This window comes from Zosterops lateralis, assembly GCF_965231275.1.
Source record: "Zosterops lateralis genome assembly, chromosome: 3".
NCBI lineage: Eukaryota > Metazoa > Chordata > Aves > Passeriformes > Zosteropidae > Zosterops > Zosterops lateralis.
The window spans coordinates 18,032,983-18,060,666 of record NC_139764.1 but is presented as its reverse complement, the minus strand read 5'-3'; the positions used below and the strand labels follow the sequence as shown (position 1 = coordinate 18,060,666).

Below are 27,684 nucleotides of genomic sequence, written 5' to 3'. Positions count from 1 at the left end.
TTTTAACTCCATGGTTTACCAAGGCAATGCACCTTGAAGAATTCCCTTCTATTCGGTGTGTTTTTCTTTCCATGCAATTCAGCAAATGTACATGCCTGAGGTGGGATGTCTTGGCATCCTTCACACATCTAGAGCCAGAGACAGGATTTCTAGTGATTCCTGCTCTGTTAACTGGGACTCAGTTGCTCATAGATCTGCTCTGTCCTCTACTCAGTCACAATGCAGAGATTATGTGAATGCTCAGATCTCCTGGTATGTGTGACAAATTAAACTCTGCCCACATGGGATTAGAATAAGGTCGGGGGACAGGCAAAGTATTTCTCTTTTTATATAGGACAGGGCTAGTTTAGTGTCATCAACAGGGATCTGAACACACAGATGCAAGATATGATTTTCAAGCCACGGACAGTGATGACTTCTCTTCCTCCTTGTCACCAGGAAACAGGTTTTTAACTTCCAACCTTTCCTGACCCAAATGCATGAGAAGGGCTTTGGGGGTCAGTGAGACACAAGTTTGCTTCCTGAAAAAGATGAAAATTAAGGTTCATAAAAAGGACCGAGAATGGGAATGAAGGGCCTGTGAGGTAGTAACAAAATTAGATGGTTAATGAGTGCAAGTCAGTGAGTGGATCTCATCCAAAATGCACATGAACTGGAGGATAGTCTGGCACAAAAACATCTTCCTCAGACTTTCACCTTCAGTACACCAAACAGCTGGAAATGCTGGAACATACAGGCTTACTCCAGTAAAGGGGTGTTGGTTCCATCACTGTCAAACTCACTTCGACCCCCAAGAGCAGGACCAAGGAAGGCGACAAGACTTAAGTCAGAAGGTAGTGATAACTAGGCAAAACCCCTATAGGTACAGCTGTTAACCTTCAGCCTGCACTCTGCAGCTCATGGCCTTCCCAATTCAGTGGTATCATGAGTCAGCCTTGCCCTTTTCTCAGAGCTATCAAATCCTTGTGATTTAATTCCTTGGGGTCTAACAACTGACCCAGGGTGCACCTTTCTGTGATCTCATTTGTCCAAAGAACAGCTTCCTGCTGCAGAGAGGAAGCTCTTGTTCTAGCCACTTATCTTAGGCTGACACCATGACTTAGTTTAGGTTGCAACCCGCCCCCCCCACCCCCCCCCCCCCCCATATGCATGTTAGAATGAGTTTAAAAATACTCCAGTGAGTTTCAGGAGAAGCAGGAACCAGAAAACAAAAAAATTTATTTCCTTTTGGTGGCATGAGCTCAGCTGCTTTATCAAATCAGCAGTTCTTCTGTCCATCCTCTGTACATTGCTTTACACTGCCCTGAACCCAAGTCTCTGCTCCTGTGTTGCTCAGCTACTCTCTTGCAAACAAACCTCCTGCAATGCTTTTGAGTCAGTTTTCTCTTTATTACACACAGTCGCTTAGGAATGGTGGTTTCAAAGTTCAGTTCACCCCTTTGTCCAGCTTGCAAATCAATATAGTGAATGGCTGTAGTGGCCCATGACACAAATCTGCAGTAACACTGCTAGTGCCCTCTTTATTCTATGGAAAGAGTTTATTTCTCTCCTGCTATCAACTTTCTCTAGCCTAATGCAGGAGTGCAAATGGAAGCTCAGACACTCCGTTGGAAGCCTGAAGAACAAAACCTTACTTAAATCATGTGTGATGTGCTTGTTACACAAAACAAAAATGTAAACATGTATTTTTCCTCTTCATAGCTCCAAGTTCCCCAGTAAACTGTAACAAACAGTATTATTGACCATTTGTCAGATATATGGAATAATTGAAGAAATTGATTGTATTTTGTTTTTTAATTTACTGCTTATTGTGACAATCTAATTATCTTGGATTCAGGTGCTTGAATGCTCTAGGTTCTTATCTCATCCTGGGAGGAAAGGGAAGACATTAGAAATGCACTTATTTATCTATTTAAGAACCATTTTTAGTGGGTAGGAGGAAAGAGAAATTAAGGAATCACCTTTAGTCTGGTACAGCTTTGGCTGACATGCTTCTTTTTTCCCTTCCTTACAGTATGTAGATGAAGAAGATCTTGTCAATGTCATCAAAGGCTTCAGCACCGTCACCAAAGAGCACACCACATTCACTGACACCCACCTCTGAAGAACAAAACCAGCTTGTCTAGAAAATAGAAGTGGGTAACTTGCCAAAAGCAGCCTGCATGGCCTTTGCAGGCAGGGATAGGGCTGCTGTTTCCCCACCCCATGCTCTGGAGTTAATAGATAAAACTGTTTTTTTGGGAGGGGATGTGGGAGCAGGGTGGGGGCGGGGCGGGTGTAAATTGGCCTTTTTTTTAACATCCCTTTGACTGTATAGTAAAAACCGTGTGCTAGCACTGACACCTCAGAAAGGTAAAAGAATAGTTTGAAAATCCCTCAGTTATACAGTAGTAAAAGACTGTGAAGGTAGAGGCTCTCATCTTTGTCTCTCATCCAGCTTTCCCAGCTGAGGAGGGTTGTAGGAGCAAGGGAGGGAGGGAGTGGGGGGAACATATTTGGCAAGGAAAAGTCTTTTACATGTCCAAAAAACAGCATGTGGCTAAAAGGGGCCTGCATGGCAGGATGTTTTCTCCTGGCCTGACAAGAGCTCCACCACAAAACTGTGTTTATGCACAAGTGAATAAACAGTACTGCAGGTTCTTACAAAGTTGTTCTAGTCTTTGTGTTCTCTCACTTCCTCTTCCCCATCCTCTTGGTTCAAGTTAAAAACCCCAACCAAACAGGTCATTAATAAATGCTGAACTCCAAGCATGCTTTTTCACTTGCTGTCACATCCTTCCTTTCTGCTTATGTATTACTAATCCACAGGCAATAAAACTTTCTCACCATACACAGTAAACTAGGTGCAAACAGCAAGCAGCCAGTGTGACACGGGTATGAAGTACCATGTCAAGGCACTTGTAATTGAGAATTATTACACCAGGACAGTAAACCTACTCCCATATTCATCTCTGTCCTTTTTCCAGAGAAAGTGACAAGGAAGCCTTCAAGAGACTGCCAGCTCCGTGTATTCTGCCAAGCATATTTTTATGCATTCCCTCAGTCACAATCAGCAAAATCCATCATCTGATACCACACATTTTCAAAAAGTACAAGCAACACTCCTCTGGCAATTTATTTGGACTAAGAGGCAAAATCATGTGCTATTTTGGATAGCTTCCTCCTTAACCTGCACAAAACATTTCAGATATCAGACAGCAGCATACAGAGCAAGGATCCCATTCATAAACCAAGACTACAGAGGCAGCTCTGTGAATTAGGCAAAATCTGCCCCAGACAGCAGCGCTGTAGAGCAATGTGCAGCTGCATCTAAAGGGCATCCTCTGCTCAGCAAACAAGTTTTCCTTTAGCACTGTCCCTTTCCCCAAAACAAAAATAATCACAACATATCACATGCCTGACCACATTTACGCAAGAATGCACAACAATATTTTGGACCAAGTACCGTACTACATTTTGGAGCATTACATAAAGCCACACATTGATGTGGACAACCCTTCAAAGCTTTGGCAGCAGCTAGGTACTTTCTCATAACTTTACAAGTTTTATTATCATATCAGAACAAAATCCCACTCAAGAAACAACCCACAACAAGTAACATCATGCCTGCTACCAGACAGAGGGCACCTGCACCTTGTTTTTACCACCAGACACATTTTCACAAGCCATAGTCTTGGCAGGATGAGTCGTTCTTCCGGTGTCGTGGGGAAGCAGCTGTCTTTGTAGGTGATGGAGAAGCTGCACCAGGTAATTCAGGCCCACTTTCAGCAAGGACTGGTGCCGAGGCCAGGAGAGGCACTTTCTTTCTTCCCAGGAAACCAGCTCCTTCAAATCCCATTTTCTTTTTGCTTTCTGCTTTGGTTTCATTCTCTTCTTCTGGTCCTCTTCTTTTGAGATCCAGAGAATTCTCTGGCAGGCGGTGAACCTCTGTACTGCAACATCCACCTGCATCTGTCACACCCGGGCCTCGCACCTCAAGTGCTGTTGTTTGGACTGCCTTCCTCTCAGCTGCACTGCCCTCAGCTGCTGCCTTCCTGGCCTCTGTCTGGCTTGGATTCCCATTTGCAGCAGCTGCCTTTTCTGTTGGGCTTTTGCTGGATAAGTTAAAAGCCTGGAAGTCCCGGTAACTGTGAAAGCTCTCTGTCCGCCTTGCTCTTGCCAGGAGGGGGCTTTCTCTGTACGGCCGCACAGAACCATACGTGGCAGTTTCGTGGATTGTTTCATGGTGCTGCAATTGGAGGCTTCAGAAAATACAAGAAGAGCAGATGTCAGCCTGAGAATAGCAGCCAGTTCTTCTGCACACCCTTGCTCCCACCAGCACTGCAATTCCCACTACAGCAGCAATACACCAATCACAGCCACCACACAAAGGCTTCCAGATCACTTCAGATTCTCAGAGGATACTTCAGTCTGCACATACAAACAAGCGGAAATCAAGGAGTATGTAGTTCAAGCCACTTAGGGCATGAATTCAGGGGCTCAGCTACAGCCTTAAATTCACCAAACCTATTTGCCTACGCAAAAAGTAAAACCTTCAGTGTCTGCAGCCAGTGCCACCCTTGGTGACTTACCTGGAATTAGATTCCCGAAGCCGGTTTGGCTGAACAACTGAGGTGGCAGGACTGATGTTGGGTGTGGCACAGCGAGATGTACTCAAGTCACACTGGTCAAGCAGCTTGAGCAGCTCTTCTTCTGTGGGGCCACCAACATCTGCAAGAGAGAGCTCTTAGAGGCCAAGTCCATTTACTGCAGTCAGGCACATCTGAGGACAGGAAAAAGAAGCACACCACAGTCCTGGAATACCACAACTTACCTTTGTCTTCACTCTTATTAACCATGTCCATAGCTGTGGTCAGGTCCCACATCTGGATGCTGCCATTGGAATGTCCAGTGAAGAGGTAGCGGCGTGGCCGGGAGCCCATCCTGCTGGATCCTTCACATTCTCGCACAGTAAATGACGAGATGGTTGTGCAGTCAACGGCCTGGATCTCACAGATCCTACAGCAAGAGAAACCACAAATTACCTGAACAATTGCACCTGGCAGAATTTGGCCACTGAAATCAGTACTGGTTCAATTTTCTGAGAAGGCACCAAACTTGCCTTCAGAAAAAGACCTTTTCTCCAGATGAAATTCCTTCCCCTGCATGACTGGCACACTGCTCAGCTGCAGACAGTCCCTTCCCAACCTCAGTCCAACTGCACCATTACTGCTTGTTTATTAGGCAGTCCCCATATGTTCTATGTCCATTTTCTGTCTGCAATGATTAGAAAGCTAAGGCTCACAACAATGACAGAAACCAGCCCCTGCATAAGCTAGACACTCTAGGAAACTAACCTGCAGAAACAGCACATTTACCCACACAAAAAATATGCAAAAAAATTCAAAGATGATACATCTATACTCTAGATGTTATCCATAAAAATAACTTGTCATATCGAAACTGCAATTTCACTTGGCATGGCAGATCTCCATTGCTTTTTTCCCCTCTTACTTTAGAAGTTTACGAGGAACAATGAGAAGAAAAGGACTCCCTCAACTAAGCTGCTCATGCTCTGAGTAGTTTGTTTCACTGGCCCTTTGTAGTGAACTTTTCACCCAAGCAGTGCCAAAATAAGTCATAGTGTTGAGGCATTAATGTTTTCATCCAGATTCATTTATTAGGCAAGAGACAAATGCTACAAAAATGAAGCATAGAACTGAGATGCACTGTCTTTTCTGATCTCTTGTCATCTTCCTAGCCTTACAGGAAGAAAAGCAGCTGTGGATTTGACAACATTTTTTACTATGTTGGCAGCAATGTTAGTAGAATATTATGAAGTCAAGCCTAAGAAAATAATTGAAGAGATGACCTAGAAAACAGTACCTCCATTTTAAAGGTTCTAATATCTTCAAAGCCAAGTGCAAAGAAAGAGGGAAACCCTTTTGTAAGCAGCAAAATCCCTGCCACCAGCAACTTCAGCATTAGTTTTGAAATTAAATGCTAGCATGATACCGTCATTGAGAGTCACATATTCTGTAGAGGCACAGAAATGTTTGTTTTGTGAGCTCCATCACAAAGTGAGTCTCTAATATCTCACTTCTCAAAAAGCCTTTTGGCTTTGAGGTTATAATAGTTGTTAAGTAACGGTTCTGTTACTGGCACACAAACAAGAGTTCAGCCAAAGCTGTCAAGCATAGTAGAAGACTGTTCTGTGCAACTGCATGCACTCAGCGTGAAAGAGGGAGACATCACCACCTGAACAGGCCTAGTCCTGCTCTTTCCCACTTAAAGCATGGGTGTACCTTTTCCCAGTTGAAGACAGCCTTACAAACAGCTTATTCGTAATGGGAACAACTTTTTGGATAAACACCTGTTGATCATCACGTTCACCAAAGGGTCCTAGAGGAAAAAAAAGGAAAGATGACTTGTTTGTTTGTTTCAATTCCTTCACCCTTTTTCCCAAACAGTTCTGAAGACTGAGACTTATACGAGTATGACCACTGCAATTTTAAAGTATCAGGAGCAGGGAGCAAAAGATGATCAGTAGCTAGCAAAAGCCATCCAATGGTTAGCAGTCTCTACAGATCCAAATCAGGTTTTGTTGTTCTGAGGGACAGACATTCTTGAGTTTACTGTGTGTTCCTCCTGGAGGAATTACTATGTCAGCACAAGCCCTACATTAGGTCTCTATAATAACAGTAAGTACTTTGTTATTTTGCAGCTCTTAAATGTCTAAAAGGCTTAATCAGATTTCTTGCAATAGTACTGACCCCAGCCTGTGTTCACAGGACATCTTATTCATCAAAGGTTCATTTGCAAGGCTCAGACCACCAAGGAATCTAAACTACCTGTCTACCCATATTTACCAACACATATTCCTTCAGTACCTTGCTACAACAATGTGCTAGCACCCTTTGCCTCTGCAGTTGCAAGGCTTCAGTGAACTTTGTCACAACTTCAAAGTCATTTAAGAATTTTTTCCATGCTTTGTTTAACCCCAGCTGAACAGTGAACTGCAATTTGCAGTAGACCAAATGTTTGCTATGCTCATCTGCTTAATACAATCTCCTGTGCTTTCCCTCATTCTCTAGTTAAATCAGAATTGAAATGCTACATCAGTCTGCTGAAGGAAGAGGTATAGTATCTGTGCTCCAAAGATTTTTTGTCCCTTTTTCTGTCATTCAGAGTAAGTCCTTTAAGTATACTCACTCTCTACAGCCTAAACAGCAATTCCAGGTGAATCTTACAGATCCTTGCCATTGTTTCAAGGGGAGAGCAGTGTATAAGAGCTTACACCCATTAACTTGCATGTTATAGGGCTGAAGGTCTGTTAAACCATTATAAGAGTAGTGAAGGTACAGGCACAGCACAACCCAGAGACATCCTACCAATGTCATTTCCAGAACAGTAACTGCCATGACTCTCTGCTTCCTCCAGGGATAAGATTTTGAATGATGCAAGAGGGGTTGAGCCTGGCTGAGTTGAAATCATGCCCCGGAATCGAGTCACAGTCCACGTCCGGACGTGGTTGTTATCAGCACAAACTACAAAGGAAAAGATGTGCATTTACAAGGGATGACAAAAGATTTAGTTAAACCTCTCTAATGATCACCTATATGATAGTTTTTCAAGACTGAGAGATCAAGAATTTAGCCAATGTGAGGTTACAGAGCATTTCCAGACAATTTTCTAACAGTCTACAAAATTTTGCTGACGTCGTATTTTCTATTAGTTTTGTTTCTTCGCTCAGGAATTCAAGAAACTGAGACAGGTGCAACACTAAACTAAGGTTTGGTCTAGCATCAATAGCCTACAGCCCCCTTCAATCCCCTGTGTGCAGATGCTAGGACAAGATGTCATGAGAGCAGCCTGGCAGCAGAACTCTCCTCTCACAACAGCCCTATTCCATTTAATTAATCAATTAACTCAGTTTTGTACATACAGATGTGCCCTCTCCTGGTACTGAGGGTTTAGCAGCAACTTGCAGGGGAACAGGTGACCTCTGGGCTGTTAATTTGCAGTATCATTGGATAGCATCTTCCTGTTCCTTTTTTTAAAATAATGGGAGAGCAGCAAGATGTAAACCAGCTCTCTGCCATGCCCTGGCTGCTGGATTCTGGATGAAATAGATTTTTACAGAGGAAGGAGTGACTGCATCTTCTCTGCAAGTAAGACACGTTCCTAAGCATAAGACCAGGACAAGCAGAATAGCATAACAAACACTGGGAGAGACTGCTGAGAAAAGAAACAGCCCTTTGAAGTCACAGGAAGGCTTTTTCTCGGGCCCAGGAGGAGATGGTACACATTTTGTTGCAGCCCAGAAAGCTCCTGAAAGGCTGTTAAAAGAAGACTAGTCCTGAAGGACCTGGGCACAACATTAAAACTTGACAGATATACATTTGTTTACAAACCCTTTTATTTCCACAAATGGCAACCTTGGAGTAAGATATAAATGAAAGAGTGAGTTGTTCTAGTATCTCCTCAAATAAAACTTGGGTCTTTCAACTGCTAAAGGCTTTGAAGAATGCTTACTTTAAGAAAGAGGATCTAAGCAAATCTAGCCCTTCCTGTGCCCCCAAATCTGTCCCACTCATTTCTATTACATGTGGGAATGATGCAAGTTATAGAGCATTGCATACAAATGCTGCATTGCTCAGGAGGAGGGGAGAACGACCATTACCTGACACAAGGTGTTTCTCCGAGAGCATGATCTTTGTGACAGGGCTTCGATGAACCGTGAAGGTCTGAAAGAGCTGAGGGCCAGACCCGACTGTCTCAGGGTGCTGTACAATCACCCTCACTGCTCCAGAGCTGGTGCCATATGCAATCTCAATCCAATTGCCACTTACACCTAAAACAAGCAAGAACACAATTGTTCCCCCAGGAATAAAAGCTTGGCTTACTGGGGGCCAGGGAAGGAGACAGCAGAAAACAGCATTTCCAAGCTTCCCCAGTAAGAAAGCTGTGTTTTTTTAAACACTGTTTACTCATTATTTTCCCATAAACAGGGAGGGCATTTTGCCACTAAAATGACTCCAGGTTTGTTCAATTCCATACTACAGGCTTCAACATTGTCTTAACAAAAGCCTTCTTTCCCATTCTCTCCCCCCTCCTGAAAGTAAAAGAATGAAATGGATAAAGTCATATGATTGGATATTTTGGCACTCCTCACAGTAATATGGTCTAGATGTGCCACATAACATTTATGTTTCTGCCTTAGTTGGAGGCAAATGGGAAAGCAAAGCAAACCAGAAAGAACTACAGTTTAATAAGTCACTGTGGTATCAATATTATTATGTGAGTAACTACTTTCTCCCAGTCTGGGACTTTTGGCGTTTTACTTTGCTTTGGGTTTGTGTTGTTGCTATTGTTTCTTGTTTTAATTTAAAAGATAACTGCACCATAATTACAAAAGCATCCTCAAGCTGCATATGGAAATGTTTCTTAACATATTGGTTATAAAGTCAGACACAACAGCAAGGTTGAGCCTCCCCCTTACCCAGTTCAGTACAAACTATTTCAGCAAATACAATTCATAATCTAAGTGCCTCTCTGATGCAAAAGGCTTAAAACCAAACAAGATACATTAGGCACAAGTATATGTACCTATTTATACAGATTACAGGTGTAAGGGAAAACAGTTATATTTAGTGTTCATCATTCATTTGAAGATGATTAAATGAAGAAAAATTTTTTGTTTATGTCAAGGGCTACCTTGTGTGCTTTAACCTTGCTAAGCAGGAAAAGTCCACTTACAAAACAGAAGAGCACATTTCTAACAAACTCTCAGTGAAGAGATAAAGGTAGAACACTGACTTGTTTTAGGTGTGAGGTAGACACTGAGAGCTGTTATAGCATCATTGGAGGGGTCATGGTACAATTCTGTCACAAGAAGGTCATTGTCTTTCATTCGAAGTGGGAACTTCTGCATGTCTGTGGAGAGAAGACATTTACTCTCATTAGACAGAGCTGTTCTGATGCAACTTAAGTGAATTAAAGTGTGCAATGAATAAGCACTAGCACCTCCTTTTTATTCCACCCTGCTCCCATTTCTTACCTATATAGTAGATAGAACCATTGTTACAGCCCAGCAGCAGGAAAGACCCAGCAGTATCATAGCTTGTGATAGGAACAACATCCTGAACCTAGTGCAAACAGAAAGGAAAAAAAAAAATCAAATCAAAAATTTAGGTTGCTACTTCCTCAGTTTTCAGACATTTTTGGTGTATTTCGTTGAACATCACTTGAGTTTGTTACTGGACTGAAGCCATTGTGCACACAACTTGCACGTACAGTGGCATTCACAAAGTACTGCATGTTCCTCTACCAAACTGGATCTGAAGTCCTGGAGCTCAGCAGACACATGCAGACAAATCAGCACAACTGCTCTGGAAGATCCTTCTCTGAGTGAAGGAACAAAGCTTTGAGAGCTGCACCTAAACCATGTCTTCAAAGCTAGATTTTTTCCCATATGCCAGTGACTATATTTCACCCTTTCTGTCCTCTCCCTTCTTCCATTTCTGACAAGTCCTTAAGAGATTTCTGGACCAAGGATGTTACCTCTCTATGCCCTCTTTTATCCCAAGTTTTGTATCTCTCTGCCAAACTATGGAAATCTCTGCCTGTAGCAGATACATAACGAGTGGTAAGAAATCTTATTCCATTATAGTTTCTCACTTCCAACACACAATCACACCAAACAAACTGAAGATAGCCCTGTCATATTTTACTTACTGGTCTACAACTCATGTGCCCTTTCTTTGTCGTCTATGATTAAAAGGAGTGCTTATTCCTCCAGGTGGGACAGGGATTTCAAGCAAAGTTTAGCTTATCCTAGGTAAAGTGTCCTATTTCAAATAATTCTTTTTTTGCTTCAGCCCTGAGGAGGAAAAAGCCAAAAGCCATTTTATCCAGAGCACTGAAACATGCACAGTGTCATGGTATTTGTCCTGTACTCTATGTTTCAGTCAGTTCACTTAATGGATCTTGAATACTAATTCATGGACATTTCAGCCTAAGTTCTCATTTCTCTCTGACCAGCAGCATCCTTCCAATTGCTACAGAGATTTGAATAATCATTTGCAAAATACTTACAATGAATCAGTTGGATAAAAACAAAACAAACCAACCAAAGAAACATCCCCATATCCCAAAGAGCTCGGACTCCAAACCAGTACCCCTCCTAAATTTAAGCATGGTCTGTAAGCCCCTAAAACATATTGTAAATATTATCTTCTTTCCTTCTGCAGCAGATAGGAACACTACAGGTGATTCTGTAGCTGCAATCTGCCAAGATGTGAACTTTCATTAGGAAACAGAGCAGCCCTGTACAACAGTCACTGGTAAAGTGCGACCAGTGAGAATCCTCACTTTGCCTAGTCATATTTTCTGTCACATTCTACTGCTTTATGTTACCTCTTACTCTATAGCACTTAATATTCTGCTTCCTTTAAGCTCTCCTTTCCTAAGAATTTCATTGCTAATGTATCTAGCAGCCACACCCTCCTCCTCATCCTTTTAACATGCAACTGAAACACTGCCAGAGGAATAAGTACTAGGGAAACTACCTCAGTAGTCTGCTCAAATCTCCAAGAGGAAAAGATGGAAGAACCAATAAGATGCAGAAATCAGAATTACATCTCCAGGGTGTAATACATCAGAGATCACCACAGAAGGAAGAACAGATTTGCACAAATGAAAGTAGAACTTAGAAAGACATCAGCCAGGAAGAAGATGAAGTTGTTGCTCTGAAATGGGGCATCAGCACACTGTTCTACAAAAACCTCTCTCACTGAAGCAAGTATGATTGCATCCTAAGTCCAGAGCTGTGGGCAACTCATGGGAAGCAGTCAGTTAAATATCAGATATTCTCATTAGGAATTTCAAGATCAACCCTGCCACTTTACATCTTTATGAGGTTCTTCAAGAAAAGAATGTGTTCTAAAGGCATAGTAAGATCTACAGGAAGACATTTGTAGGTTGGTTTGGTTTTTTTTACTAACAAAAGAGCCCATGACACAGAAAGTACCTTGAAATTGTATTGTTTTGGGTTTTTTGTTTGAGGTTTGGTTTTATGTGGGTGGGTTTTGTTAGTTTTGTGTTTGGTTGATTTTGTTTGTTTATAAAAGGAGCTATTCACACCATCTTGAAAAAAAACCAGCCAAAATGTTTTATAGACACACTAGTATATAAGCCTCTTAAAGATTTCCTACTCTCCAATAAGAAATGCTTTCACCAGAAGAGTAGTCAGTTAAACTCAGGAACTATCCAAGTGATCAGAAAGACTTCTGCAGCTCCCCCAGGAAGAAAGATGATGAATGGGACATCAGGTTTTATTTCATATGACTTGCTCCTTTAGAAAATACTGTTAAACCCCAGCTTGCCACATAGCATTAAGCTGTCCTATCATTACAATTCAGGACAGCCCATGTAATGACACATAGAACTCCAATTTCTTCAGAGGGCTTATAGCAAACTTTGAATTGAAAGATTCTTTCTATACAGTGTTTTGGTACAATGAATAGGATTGGTCCTTTAGGGCACCACCTTCTTGTAAACATTTCTACCAGTAAACAAGTTGGAAAAACACCAATGGTGTCAGGAGGAGGCTATCTACAGGGATTATTTTGGGTCCTCCTCATGATTTCCCAGGCTAGAATGAGAATTTTAGGTGCCCAGCTTTCTCATAGGCTTCAAGCCATTGCCTGGAGCCTAAAATCTATTTTCTGACCACTGTCAGTTCCCACACTGTCCCTTAACAGAAGATTTTGCCAAGCATCAGTAGAACTTTAAATAATGTTTTGTTTAATTCAAGGCCATACTAACATGTCTGTTTCTGGTGCAGAAGCAGTGCTATCCCACACCTATTATCTGTGTTATTTGTTACCAGTATTGTCACTTAAGAGTCAAATCAGAACTTAGTCAGCAAACAGTGCAGCAGCCTCACGTCAGTTCTGCCTCTTGAGATTTGCAAGGCATTTTTAGGATTTTTAGTGTGTCCAGGTTTTGTGCCATGAAGGTGTACATCCTTACAAGCTGGTGTTACAAGGTTTGTGATTTGAATGCTCGACTGTTTCTCAGACTCATACTGACTCCATGGATCTCTCTATTTAATGTGCATTCTGACAACAAGAGTCAAATCAGTGCAGCCAGAAGCTTCCACACACAAGACAGGCATTGTTCAAGTACAGTCATGTGCATTTCTGTTGAAGAAGAATCTCCTATTTAAGTAAAGCAGCTTTGGAGATTCCAAGATACCAGACTGCTTTCTTGTTTTCTTTCAGATAGTCCAGAAATTGCTGTCACACATTCCCCACAATTTTATTTCCTATCATGCTAGTGAATTTTTTACCCAGTTAGTAATCCATAAAGAAGTTTAAGTATATTGGTACTTGACATTTATTACCCCAAATCACACCACATAGTTTCATCTGAAAGCCTAAAAAGCATGCTTCTTAGTAACACCAAACAAGTCAACATTCTGCTCACAGCACAATACCCAGGTGATAAACTCCATAACACAAGTTAGGGCTGAAAACACTACGATGAGCATTTTCCATATGTTTTTTGATTATTTTACTCTCTCTTTAGTAGAAAGACATTCCAGCTTGTAGAAAGTGTTGTGGAAAACTGAACAGACCTGCCAATGCTGAGTCACAGCATTCCATACTCCGACTTTCCCTGTATGGCTTGTAGCCACCAACTGGTTGCCAATGAAGAAGAGAGCATCTACAGGCACGCCAAGACTGAACACTCCTGCAAAAAATGAAGAGGCTGTGAAGCTCATCTAAAATAAAGAGGAAAACACAGTAACAATTGAATCTCTCCATTATTATCACATCATTTTTATTCTGGTAGCAAGTAAAGAACAGCCAAAACAGGGTTGGCAGTGTGCTAGGTGAGGCATGCAGCAAACTGAGTTCCATTAAATGGCAGTATGTCATCTCTGCTAATGCCACCATTATTTGCAAAGGAGAAAGGAAGAGAAGCTAGAAGAGTCCTTATGAAATATACAAACATTTTTCTACAGCCATCAAGTTCTCAAATGGCTTCAAAATAAATTTAAAAATTATGCTACAGCAAGCAGGAATTTTTGTTGTTGTTTTATGGCTAGTTTTTTTTTCAGCTGTGACTATGAAGCATCATTTAAGAAGTAGTAATTTCGTGGGTTTTGCAGATTTGTGCTATGCTAGTTTGCAATTACTTGGTAAAATATTACCACTTCTTGATGTCATTTTTTAAAGTCCAGTCAAGCAAAAATATTTTGAAAATGGATTTCAGGAACTAAATATGAATACAAGGCTTCAGTCTTATTCTTGGGAAAAGACTGAACAATTCAAATGTGATCCTATTTGAATACACCTTAATTTCTCTTTTAGCAGAAATACTTGAACTCAGAAAAATAAGCAGCCTGCAAAAGCCTACTTCTTTCTTTCCATCACCAGATCTTTTATTTGGTTGCAGTCCATAAGCAGAGAGTACAGGCTATTAAAACTTGAGGCTATATAGGGAAGCAGTTTCACCAATCATCACATACTATTCAAATTTGGAATATAAAACTTAACAGCAAATGCTGGCCTTCTGAGTAAAGGAAATGTGTCATCAACTACATTTCACTTGATAAAAATCAAAACAGTGCAGTGCTTGACAGTGCAGGCATCAATGGCTGTGGTTGTAGCTGGCCTTAACATCTGAGGCCTTCCACAAAACTGATCCTTTCTTTAGAGCTTCCAAGTCTCATCATAGATCCAACAATGAATAACTTTAACTGAACTGCAAACTTGGTAGCATACTACATTTTGTACTCCTTATTATCCATGTATTTAAAGTTACAGCATACTCAAAAGGCCTGAGGTAATTTTCAAGTTTGCCAACTATGATGTCCAGCAAACTGGCCCCGTAATTAACTCGGTTTGTAAATAATTCTAGGCTATGTTTTTCTGTCTGGTAAGTACAGAAACAGTGGGGATACATTACAACACCAAAGTGTCAAGCTTTACTCTCAAGTTGCCTATTTCATCCTGCTCACTCTATATATTTATATTATTTCTCACTAATGTACATACATTAACTGCAGCAGATAGATGTTGTCAAAACAAGGGCATCCAATAGCTGGGAAATTCCTCAACGTTTTGGACAAATTCAAATGAACAGACTGTCATTCCCACAAAAGAATCAACCCTCTGTAACACCCAAGAAGGAATCTCAGGAAGTTGTTTTAATTATGGTGCTAAACTGTTTTCCAGGGCAAAGCACAATCATTCGATGCAGATAAGATTCAGCAGTACAGGGCACATGAAAAAGGCAGTAATAAAAAACCCACAGAAAGAACTAGAATTGATTACTCCAGAGAAGGATGAGGTTCAAGGAAATCAAGGAAGACAGCTTGAATGGTCTGGAGGAATTTGAAGTGTCAGTCCTGCTTAGCCTCAACAATCTTGAGACTTGTCCACAGGGGAGACAACACTATATGTAATGACAGGCTCTTGTCCTAAGGGTCCCTCTCAGCAAAATATTGCTTACAGCAGCAAGCCAGCAGCAGTGTCTTATGTAAGTAATATTGAAAGGGAAGAAAGCGCTCAGGGAGAGCTCTATCACAAAGATGCCAGCCCACACAATTTGCTGGGGATGGTGTCGCCAGGCCCCAGCAACTGCTTGGAACAAGTGGTTCCTTTCACAAGATGACAGCAATGTACTGTATCTCTAACACAAAGCAGCACTGCAAGCATTTGTCTCTACAAGGAAACAAAACAGCTAGTTCAAGTTATAACTATTAAACGCAAGCATTTTTTTTTAACCAATCAACATGACCTATTATCCAAAAGAACGGCAGTACATTTTGGTCCATGTCAGTCTGACTGGGAATTTCATCCTGTAGGCACTTTCTGTCTGCTTCCCCCCTCCTCCCACCATTTCACAGTGTCACTAGAATGCAGTACAGCCTGGTTAGCAAAAGTCCTTGTTTCAGTTCTGTTGTCATTTCCAGTCATAGTCTAAGCTATCAGAACCTTATGATGATGGCATATTTTAGAGTTTTTATTTGAAATGAAAGTCTACTTATGGCTTTTTGTGCCTCTTTGCACTTGATTTAAAAAAAATCCAAGATGCTGCAAATCCCAAGGTAACACAAGCAGCTAATTGAAACCAGAAAACGCAGGAGCAAAGTAATGGCACAGTGCTTAAAACAATGCCTGTTACAGGAGTACAGCTGTCACACCAACTCTTCCCTGTCCTTAAGACTCAGTCATCAGCATTAGAGAAGAAAAGGCTTCTCAGACCTGATATTTGCTCACTGCATTTAATGGAGATAATTTCATATTCAACTGTTAAACAAATCTTTCATATTTTTTAAAAAATGCAATGGAATCTCCTTTTCCATTTTGCTGACCATGATTATATATAAGAACTCTATGAGTCACAAGTAAAAGAACGGTACACAGCTCACACAAAACATTTGCCTTTCCCCATCTTCAAATATGACTTAGTGTTTCCACACATTCATGCAGGGAAAAAAAAAGCAACATCCATTAACATAGCTAGAAATTGCCTGAGAATCTGTCAAATAAGCTCTTCTTTAAAGGCACATGGGTCAAAATTTGAATTTGGTAATTTTGACTTTAATTAATGGCTACTATAATTCTCAAAGCTTCAACTACAGAAATACATCCAATAACAAATTAGCTCAGCATTAAGCTTCAGAGAAAAGTGCTCACATAACCACACTGCTGTTATACTTTGTTAGCAGTATCCACTGCCAGGGGAAACAGACATTACTGGCAAAGCAGTGCTTATTCAAACACCAGGGATTAGGCAGAGGAAGTTCCAAATACCATTCCCTTCAGTGTATCCCAAATTTGCCCTGTATTTGAACAGCAATGACTCAGACAAGCCATTAGACCACTACCAGGGAATATTTACTTCTGGAAATGTCTTCTTGCTGCTTCTAAAGCTTATAATTGTGTGTCCTTCAGCGCCAAGGTGTATAAGCAGAAATTCCTGTATGCTTAAAGGAATAGTGTGGGCTTATTTCCTACCCTGACACCCAAGTTATAAACCCAAGAAATTTTCACCAGACTCCATTTATGAACCACATGTGACAGAGAACAGAAGTATTTTCATCATCTCTAAGGAAAAATGTGGCTTTAATATCACAAAGAAAAGAAAGAGCAGAATAACTTTGTATCTGTAGGTTTCCACCTGCAAAGCTTAGTTCCTTTCTGTTACAGCCTAGATTCGAACGCAAGTCTAGGGAAAACTTTAACTCTTAATTTGAATTTTTACACAAAAACCTCAAACTGGACAGTAAGTATTGGTTACTATCTCTTCAGTAAAAACAGTACTCTTTTATTCTCCATCTCATTGATTTCGAGACAGGATTCCTGCTGCAGAAATGAAGGAAGTTAAAACACTAACAGGTAGCTGTACTATAGCTTGTTTTGTCAGTCTGTGAACGTGAATAGTGAACACCAGAAACCACACACAACTCAGAACAAGGTCTCAGACTTCCTTCTAGTTACACACACAAGAAGAAACAAAACAGATAATGATAGTTACCAATTTCACTGCCACTACCACCATCTTGAATGCTCCACAAGATGATGCTACTCTCCGAGGCAACTGCAACCATCTTGTCCTTGTCTCCATGAGGTCCTCCAACCACCTTGGCATTGAGGGCCACCCTCTCAATGGTCCAGTCCAGGTAAGGGCTGGTGAACACCTGCTGCCACCCAGATGACTCTTTGATTCTGGAAGGGCAAAGGGGAGAACAAGGGGCAGATGTCAGAGACTCGGGAACAGACAGCCCAGTCTAATCCTGAACCAGTGTGGATGATTCTGCCTTACAGTCTAAGCCACCAACTTCAAATTCTAGTCAAGAACTACAGTCTTAGAGACAGACATTGGAGACATTTTTCAGCCATCCAAGTGAAATAGCAAGTGTTTAACAGCTCTGCTCAGCAAAAGAACCTGAAGACAAGGTAGCAAAATTATGTAGGAAAAATTCATTAACTGTTTCAGCTTCCTTGACAGTGTAACTTCATAGACTGTGTTCAAAGCCACAGCAGGAAAACTTCAAAAATTAATTTTTCCATTCAAAAGCGTGCTTTAAAATAGGCTTTTGAAGCAGTTATATTGGAGTCAATTTGCAACTTTTTCAACAGTATCAAGAACTGACATCAAAGTAAAATCTGAGTTCCTATCAAACAGTTTATTTTCATCAAAAAAAAGCAGCAACTCATATTCGTAGGATGAGACTGAATGCATTTATCTACTGCTGGTTCAGACTAAACATTTTGCTTTGCTCTTAGCCAATAATAATATTTTTCTTTTTGCTTCCTGCAAACTGACAAGCAACTCTATTCCTACCTGTAACAAACAGCAAAATGTGCATAGGCAGCTACTATCCAATTGTGATGGCCAGCTACTATTAAGACTTTCCGTGGGTCCACAGGAAATCCTAAAAACAACAAAGCTGAAGTCAGTGACAAGTATTAGATGAGCAGCATCTATAGCAGGATAGAGCTCTCAACTAGGATGTGCAACAGAAACTTTGATAATTAAGTTTCTCAAGAAACATTTTCAGCAAGATTCAAATTCGCAGTATTGCTCCTCACAGCCTTGGTGTGCTACAGAAATAATGCTTGAAAAATGCACCTTTTACCTTCTTTTACCCAGGACCGTCTGCTTCCAAACCTCTAGCAGCTCACTAAGAATAATCAATTAATATTCTTTTATATTACATAAGTTCACCTTTAAGATAGTCTAGATTTTCCTAACACTGCTACGATTCATTATGACAGAAATGTGACACTTCTAACACCATCATTTTGCTTCCAAAGTCAAAAGCTGGAAAATGACAGAATTCAGGCCTATCTACTTACAATTTTTCTGTAAAGACTACCTTTACTCTAAAAACTTGACTCTTGACTTGCAGGGCAAGTGAGGAACCAAGAGCAAGAAAGAGGTGGAAGAGCAGGAATTAGGCCCTGGACAAAGATCAAAGAGACAGTGGCCTCTCTGGTTCTCATTATTGTTTTAGTCCAGTATAAGGCATTTGTCTAAGGGGCCATGCTAAGATTGCATGAAGAACTTTGATTTGCCTTTCTCTCAAGCCTCGTATCTGAACTGTGCAGCAGTGAGCCTTCAATACTGTATAGGGAGTAGTGTTTAACTAAGCATTCAGCAATTTTAACCAGGCAAACACAGAACAGCAGATTTAAACCAGATACAGCCGCACAGTTCAGATATCCCAGAGACAAGCATCTTTGCAATTTGCTTTGGTTTCAAAACTGACACTCCTCACCTAGTCTGACTGTACCTTCCCCTGTACCAGAAAGTGTAGGCTGGACACCACCTCCATGCACCTCGCTCTCATTCTGACCTGTTCTGATGTCAGTCAGTGGCCCAGTAGCATTATTTATCTTACGGCTGGGAATGCCTGTTAAAAAGAAAAAAATGTTTTGTATCCCTCCTTAAACTTTAGCAATATAACAAACATTAGTTCATTTTAAAAATACAGGATTAACACGCATGCATTTTGATGAAAATTTCATTTATCTGCTACAACAAAAGCCAATACTGTAACTCTGAAACAGAAAATGCTTTTGCTCTCTCTGCTGACAGTCACCATTTAAGGAATTATCTTCAGAATACTTGTTAATAATTGGCAAAATATCCTTTAGACTTCAGGTTAATACATGAACTGTGTTCATCTCTGCAGAGAATTAAGAAAGTCTAACAGGTACTCATGTTGGTAAGGAAAGCTCATTAGTGGTGATTTGTCACCTTGACATCCAAGATAACTCTATGTTCACAAAGAAGAAAGCACCTCGTGCTGATGACATTAAACTGAAAGGCTCCTGAAGAACCTCTGCTCAAGTCTACATCACAGACATGAAAGTCCTAGGTCTAAATCACAATAATATTCAGTCCAACCATTTGTTCTTAGCTTTCCATAGGAAGGCTTTCTCAGAACAGTTTTACAGCCAGGGTAAGCACCTCAGCCAATCATCTCCACAAACCAAAGCAGCAAGTGACAGCAAGCAACATCAGAGCATGAATGCAAGGATACCTGGAGGAGGTAGGTAGCCATGAAAAAGGACACTGCCACAAGATGAGCGTTCCAGTTCTTCACATAGTAGCAATCTTCTCACTAAGGAGGAAACCCAGATATGACCACAGCTTCACTTCCTTGAAAACATTACATTATCTCAAATATCCTTCTGTTTTTAAAAACTTTTACTTTGAAAATCTTCAGGGTCACAACTGCCCAGGATTTGTTACTGGACCATTATGACAATAATAAATATAAGATAAGCTCACATTAAGAAAAAAAAAAAAAAGTTACCTAAAGGAGTGATTCCATAGAATTCAGCTTCATGCCTGAGAACATTAATACTCACTCCCCTACAGAAACAGAAAAAAAACCCAAAAATCAACAAGAACAAAGTGAGTCAATACCCTGAATATAAATGCTTGCATATAACTGGATACTACAAATCTAAATATCAAGCTACCTAACAGTTCACAGAATTACCACAAAATCCATTCAACATGATTATTTTTGAGATTTTAAAGTGATCTTAATTTGAATCAATTTTCATTAAAGATACAGAAACAATGAAGAAATACACTGCAAGTCTACATTATAAGAATCTACTAATAAAATAGGTCACCACTTCTGTCTCCACCACGACATACATATACTCTAGGCATGGCCCAACATCTGTGAGGGAGCTGAGCCACATACCAGGCACCCAACTAGATGAGAAAGATGAAATATTTATCACTTGAACAAGTTTTCTAATGCTTCTGATTGAAACGAACTCCTTACCGCAAGTCTAACTCCTTTGTGCGAAGAAAATTTAAAATGGGTGCAAATGCTGCTGGATCTCGATCAATAAATATCTGCAAAGAAAAAATTCTGTGCTTGAGTATCATTATGGAGCAACCATCAGCTAAAGTGCTATTTTATGCTGAATGTGGGAAAGAGGAGTTGAAGATAAGGAAGTGAGCAGACTAACAAAACCCAAAGTTTTTGAGCCTCTTCTTTGTTCTCATTATTCTACTGTCCACTAATTTAACATTCCTAAAGGACATATATACAAACACTGTTTTAAAGAGATAGCACTTAAAAATTCTGTTCTTTAGGTTCTAGTCTCCACAAAGGACAATAGATGCTTTCATTTTCTAGCATGTGTTCAATATGCAGTAACTGTAATAAGATTTCAAGAGATGTTTTGACTTTTTAAAATTCAGTTACCATCAAAACTACCTCTACACTTTTAGCAAAGTACTTATGTGCCTTAATATTGCACAACAACATTACTGTAACTATAGTTTCCTGTTTAAGAATATCATACCCACAGATTGAAATGGCCATTTTGTGACATTTTCTTGCCAAAAAAAAAAAAAAAAAAAAAAGAGTGCTACATTTCCATGTTGGATTACTCAACTACACGTGCAATGCCTATCTAATAAAAATTCCACCTCCTTACAACATAGCAATTAGCATTTGCTCTGTTTAAGAAGAGTTGCTGTTTCTGCATTACCTGTACTATGCAGAATTAGCATAGAAATATGTACATTGTTCAGTTTCACTTAGTTTGATGAGACAAACAAAGATAAGAATCAAGAAAGCCAGAGATGTCACTAATTTTCATGAAAGTTTAGCATGACTCAGGCAGTGTAATTCCATTAGCACCCACAGTGAAAATGCTTTAGGAGAGAACCTAACCAAAAGCATAACATCAAATTAATGAGTTACAGCACGTTCATTACTCACAGCACCAGTTTCATCCTTTAGTGTTGAAATTCTTCCGCTCAGCAAACTGAAAAACAGGAAATCTTCATTAGATGTCCCCCAGAAATGCACTGACACAAACACAGGGTAGGAACACTGGGTCTGTTTGCTCACCCTGGTTACATTTTGGTAATACAGTTTATCAGAGCAAACAAAACAGCCAGAACTCTGGAGGAGTGAAATATCTCTCCTGGACAAAGGAGAAGTGTGTGCACACCTAAGGAAAGACTCAGAGCTGCATCATAAGGACTTTGAGATTCCCAAAGGAAATAGATGCAAGGTCTAGTCTGAACAGATAAAAAGTTTTCCCAGGCACTCAGAGGGATCTGCAGTTTGTTAAAATCTAGTTAAATTGGTAAAAGCTGCTGAAGCAAAAACAATGAGTAAACAACCTAGTCTGCAAGTGGGCAAAAGTGAGACGAAATTATTTTACACAATTCTACTTCAAAGTTTTTCTCACATCATATCAAAGTACTTTTTCTCTAGACCCATACAAAACACAGTGTCAAAATATCATTTTACAGGTAAGATAGACACCAACATCAACAGCTTTGTTTCTGGATGACAATTATCTGAGATTTTCCAGTATTGGATAACTTTCAGGACAACCTCCTTAGACAGCATATTTCGTGTTGAGAGACTGGGGAATAGCATGAGACTTCCTCCTTGTGCCTTTCCTCGCCTGCCTCAAAGAAGGTGACATTCCCTGGCATTTCATTTATCTGAACATTTCAGTAAAATAGGAACATGAAATTCTGCATATGTTAGCTGCCAGGCTTTTACTGGGAAAGATGTCTAGAATATAAAAATTAAACGTAAGGAAGCAAAATTGCCAGCATTTAGGTTTTCCTTTGTGGGTTTAGGATTAACTGGGGTGACAGAGGCACAGCAACTGCAGAGTAAAATACAGACCTGCAGAAGCAATAATGGCAGTGATGTAAAAGGTGGGTGTTCAATAATTCAACAGCTACTGTATCACAAGTTAAAACCCTCAGAACTTTGAGTTAACTCAGAGTGGAGCAATAACTAAAAAATACCAAACAACAAACCAAATCCACACAGAACCAAAAATGTTGAAGGCACTGCTAATGCATATGCCCAGTAAGATGATTACAAGTCACAGCCAGTGGCAGGTCCCTTTCCTGCAGAACTGAAGGTTATTTCCACAACACCCCATCTAAAAAGTGACAGCACATGGCTACATTCAAGCAAAAAAGATGCCTCCTGGGTAACAGCTGATTTCAAAAGATTATGTCCCACTGCTTGAGACTGGGCAGAAAGCATCAAGGACACTAATAAAGATACTATTTACAACATAAATTAAGAACTGAGAACATACATTTTTTAACGATTGCTAATTTGTCTTTGTTAAATGTGATGATATATTACAAATACCTGGAAAAAAATGAGTCTGGAATCCACATCAGTGTTTGTCTTGATGTGCTGAACCTATGAAAACAAAGTTACAAGTTCTGAATCAGCTGTAAAATTGAAAAGAAGCCTGTCTTATCTAAAATTCCTTGATCTGTCCTAACAAAAGCTAATATCAAACAAGTTTGGGAAGTTGAACATCTTTTAAATACCTGCACAACATCAGAAGCTGCAAGCTCTTTGCACAGATTGTCCTTATACATGAAGCAGGAGTGTCTGGAGACTACAAATTGTCTTTAAATGTTTGTAACACACTGTCCCAAATATCCTGTATTTCCTGGTTCTCACACTCCAACATTAATGCTTGCAAAAAAGCAGGTCCACAAAACCCAAACACTGCTCCACACACACAAAACCCAAACAGTAAAATATATATTTATCATCAGTGTGCTATATTTGTCAATAACTGCATGCTACTCTGCTGCTCTTACTTAGGACTGAAAGGGTGCTACATTATACACTGCAAAAGACTACACTGAGCCTCAAGTTAATATTTTATAGGAACATGAATTGTTTGCCATTTTGCTATTTGGGCCCCTCTTGGGCAATAACAAAGAGGGGCAATAATAATAACAGTTAAAAGAAAAAAAACTCATTATTTACTCTGAATTATATTGCAAAATAATATAATTATAATATTACTTATGATGCCAGACAGTACTTTACATAATAAATAACTGGATTATTTTATACTTCTTCTGGTTTTGATTTAACATGAAGGAAGACAACTGAACTGGCAGCTTGGACAATGAGCTCATGCTCTACATCACCCTCTGGCTGTACATATCCTCTTACTAGTGCCATGACTAAGAAACTTCTGGTGACCTCTTCATTAATGGAAAACAAAAAGGATATGCAAAAGTAAAATTCCATTACAACTCACCATCTAGTACAGGATTACAACACGCAAAATATTTTTGGAATAAAATACTTAAGTTATAATTTATCCAATTTTCACTGCCAGTACTTTCCAGCTTTGAAGGGGGAAAAATGTAAACAAACCCCATTACTTTATGCCCCCAAAGAGGCAGAAACACAAAGGCTACGTGGAACTGTATAAAACATGGATTGTGCATCTGCTCACTGCAAATGTAGCAACGGCAAATCTGTTGTTAACAGAAAACCTGCAGTGTCAGTGTTCTAAGCACAAGCATGGGCAAAGCCTTTTCTGAAAAACAATTTAAAAAGCACTTCTCTAATATACTTTTAAGTAGTTTTTCTCAGCTTTTCTTATCAGTAATACAGGTTACTACTCTGTCTACTTTAAGACTAAGAGATAATTCATTTAACTACATTGTAGCATGTGAAAACAATGAATTACATGAATTTTATCCAGAATTAATCCAGACACTGCTTGTAACTATAGGGATTGATGCAGCATCACCATCATCTTCTTTCAATTTTATCAGCATGTTTAGACAGTGCCAGGATCTCCTGTCTATAATTTAGCACTACTATACCAGTTTAGTAAGCAATAGCTCATACTAACATATACTTTAGAACTCTTTTAATAGATAGACTTTAATCTGTGTAAACAACTAGACAGAGTCCTCCTTTCCAGGGTGCAGAAAGAAGCTCAGCCAGCAACATTTACATGCACAGGTGTATCTGCAGCTCCATGCAGTGGTCAGACAGGCATCAGATAAGGAAAAATAGGAAAACACAGTGCAATATCCTCAAAAGACCCTTAAACATATGCTAGTTATGCTAAATTTATTTTAAAGAAAATATAAGCAACTGGAAACAGACTTGCCAAGTGAAAGTTATAAACCAACCATTTTCATAGTCTATTGTCCCTGTGGAGTTACACTGTAACCAGAGGGAGATACAGAGTCAAAAGAATTCACCCAATTTGATACAGTAATTTCTGTGACCCTTAACTTGCCAGAGACTTTTGTTCACATGTAAAGGAATTCACAGTTGTGACCAGGAAGTGACAGAGCTATGATCACACACCACAGAGAAGCCCAAGGAGCAGTGGGGACCTCGAGTCTGAGCAAGGAAAGCTGCGGTCTCTGTGGTACATGCTCCAAAGCACAACTGGGGTCAGAAACAGAAGGGAGTGCTCATTTCCTCTTCTCACACAATTCTATAAACAAAACTTATAGTTTCAGGTTTCTAGTGAGAGTAGTGAGAACTAAAGAAGAGGAGGAAATGTGTGCACCATTTGCTGTGCAGATCATCCACTCCACTATCAGCTAAGAGTCCCCTGCCTTTGCAAACTGAAAAACATGGCTCAGGTGGAGTTTTGAAAGGACATGGGCACTACAAGGGAAGCTGAGCTTGCAAAGGACCAAAACTTCTCACACAGAAGCACTATAGTACAGAGCCTCTCTATTAAAGGGGAGACATCCATGCATAGATTTCCTACTTTTCCTTACAACCAAATGTTCACTAGAATCTAGACCTTCAGACAGAAATTAATTACATGCACTTCTTCGTTTGCCTCAATCTTCCCACTCTGTGTAGGCAAACCCTCTGAGGGTGTGTATTTGTTCCCTGATTCGTGCCCTTTTCATAAGTCTGTTCTCTGCAGGGGCATTTAATAAGGAAGATTATTTAAAATTAAGAAACTGAAGCAGCTTTGAGATTCCACAGACAATAAAATCCTAAAAGATGCACTGGCCTGTAATTTCAGATACAGAGTTCACTGAAGAACCTTACAGAGCATAACATGCAATCTGGTCTAAGCCTGCATCAAAGTTATCCTGAAAGCATCAGGACAGGTGAGCTCTGCCTGTGCAGTTTCTCTGTGCTGAACCAGGTTCTTAATCTCTTATTAAAACAAAGTAATTCTGCGTGGATTTCTATGGCACTCTAGTTAAAGAAAGACTGCAGCAGACAATTTAGGTATCAGCTCAAGCCCATGCTCTGAGTAATGCAAGAAAATTCTTAAAATAGCAGTAGTAGTTTGTACTACTTATAGCTGGCTCCACGTTGTGCACATTACTCGGGGAAAACATTACTTCAGTTTCCACTAGCTACAGTAATCCGAGCGATTTCACGCCTGAGCATTTCGACAGGAATGTTTGCACCGCTCATCACACAGATCCCGACCACAGCTGTCCCACAATTCTCTGCCTCAGCCTGCCAAAACATCCACATCTGCCAGCTTCCACACTTCCAGCGCACATCTGAAAACAATACAGCTCTTTATCCTCGTTGATGCCAGCGGTATTCTCGTTGATTTTAACGCCTTACTCTCTGAGGCTGCTGACGGGCTGTTCACTAGAAGCCTGCTAGAAGGCTGTGATGGCAAAGCAAAGCTCCTGTCCCTGCAGAAGCAGGATTCCCACAGTCTCTAACGTAGAGCAGCTGCCCTGGCACTGCGGGCAGACACCACGGAGCTGCCCCGTGTCCGCCCCGGGCCCCCCGGCCCCGCACAGCGCCGGCTGCAGGCCCGGCCCGGCCCGGCAGAGCCCCGAGGGGCAGCCGAACCCCCGCCACGGCCGGGCGGGTCCCGCTCCCGCTCCCGGTCCCGGTTCTGGCAGGGCCGCTGCCCCTCGCCCTCCGGCCCCAGGCCCGCCCGCTCACCTGGTGCCGCCCACGTTGAGCTGGATGATCTCCCCGCTGCCCGCTCCGGCAAAGCCGCCGCCGTTCCCCGCCATCTTCCCCGCCGCCTGCTCCAGCCGGCGCCCGCCGCCGCCTCCCGCCGGGACCTGGCGGTGGAGGGAAGCAGCGGCGGAGGCGGGCGAGGGCGGCGGGGAAGGAGGCGGCGGGGACTCGCCCGGCGGCGGCCGGGGCAGGGTCGGGGGCCGGGCGGGCCGAGCCCAGGGGCTCCCGGCGCTCAGGCCCGGGCGGGGGCGGAAGGCGCCATGGCGGCACCGGCGGGGCTGAGGGGCCGAGAGGCCGCGGGAGGAGCGGGAGGAGCAGGAGGCGGGCCCGGCCCGGCCCGGCCCCGGCGGGAGGAGCCGCACCCCCCTCGGCCAGAGACGCGCCCGGAAGGGGCCGGCGGGACCCGCCCGCCCCGGGAGCCGCGTCAGGCCCCGGGCACCGGGATTGCCGCCCTGTGTGGCTCCAGGGGAACCGGAGCCGCCCCTGCCGCCATCGGGCCCAGCCACCCTCCCCTAAATCGAAGGGCAGGGGAGCTGGTGAAGGGTCTGGAGCTGTGAGGGTTTTTAGCTGGGGGTGTTTAGCCTGGAGAAAAGGAGACTCAGGGGTGACCTTATCACTCTGTGCAGCCCCTGAAGGAGAGTGTGGCCGGGTGGGGACCGTCTCCTCTCTCAGGCCGCCAGTGACAGGACAAGAGGACACAGCCTCGGGCCGCACCAGAGGAGGTTGAGGTTGGACCTGAGGGTGAATTCCATCGCAGAAAGGGTGATCAGGCATTGGAATGGACTGCTCAGGGACGTGGTGGAGTCACCGTCCCCGAAGGTGTTTAGGGAAAAGACTGGATGTGGCACTTGGTGTCGTGCTTTAGTTGACAGGGTGATGTTCAGTCATAAGTTGGACTTGGAAGGTCTTTTCCAGCC

The 27,684-nt window shown here is 41.6% G+C and overlaps 2 protein-coding genes across 3 annotated transcripts in view; one reads left to right on the top strand and one right to left on the bottom strand.

Moving 5' to 3' along the window:
• USH2A (usherin) overlaps positions 1-2,960 on the top strand; it is a gene marked incomplete at its 5' end in the record, with an annotated part of 372,289 nt that extends 369,329 nt beyond the window's left edge. Inside the window, one exon of the mRNA XM_083856830.1 lies at positions 2,015-2,960. Coding sequence (XP_083712956.1) covers positions 2,015-2,104 — 90 coding nt within the window. The 3' untranslated portion in view covers positions 2,105-2,960. The remainder of the gene's footprint in view (positions 1-2,014) is intronic.
• Positions 2,961-3,521: 561 nt separating this feature from the next.
• On the bottom strand, positions 3,522-26,872 carry KCTD3 (potassium channel tetramerization domain containing 3). Of its 2 annotated transcripts, none has more exons than XM_083856831.1 (18): positions 26,747-26,872; positions 23,177-23,230; positions 21,764-21,809; positions 20,813-20,886; positions 20,327-20,385; positions 20,051-20,131; positions 19,283-19,417; positions 18,346-18,436; positions 17,536-17,726; positions 13,622-13,737; positions 10,040-10,127; positions 9,799-9,915; positions 8,663-8,833; positions 7,371-7,526; positions 6,285-6,381; positions 4,814-4,998; positions 4,572-4,710; positions 3,522-4,241 (listed from the first exon to the last, which is right to left on the bottom strand). In XM_083856831.1, the coding sequence occupies exons 1-18, from the start codon at positions 26,818-26,820 to the stop codon at positions 3,659-3,661; spliced, it is 2,457 nt and encodes an 818-aa protein (XP_083712957.1). In that variant the 5' UTR covers positions 26,821-26,872; the 3' UTR covers positions 3,522-3,658. The 2 variants fall into 2 exon arrangements, with proteins under 2 accessions (XP_083712957.1, XP_083712958.1); XM_083856832.1 differs by having other exon boundaries at positions 19,361-19,417.
• Positions 26,873-27,684: the final 812 nt, after the last annotated feature.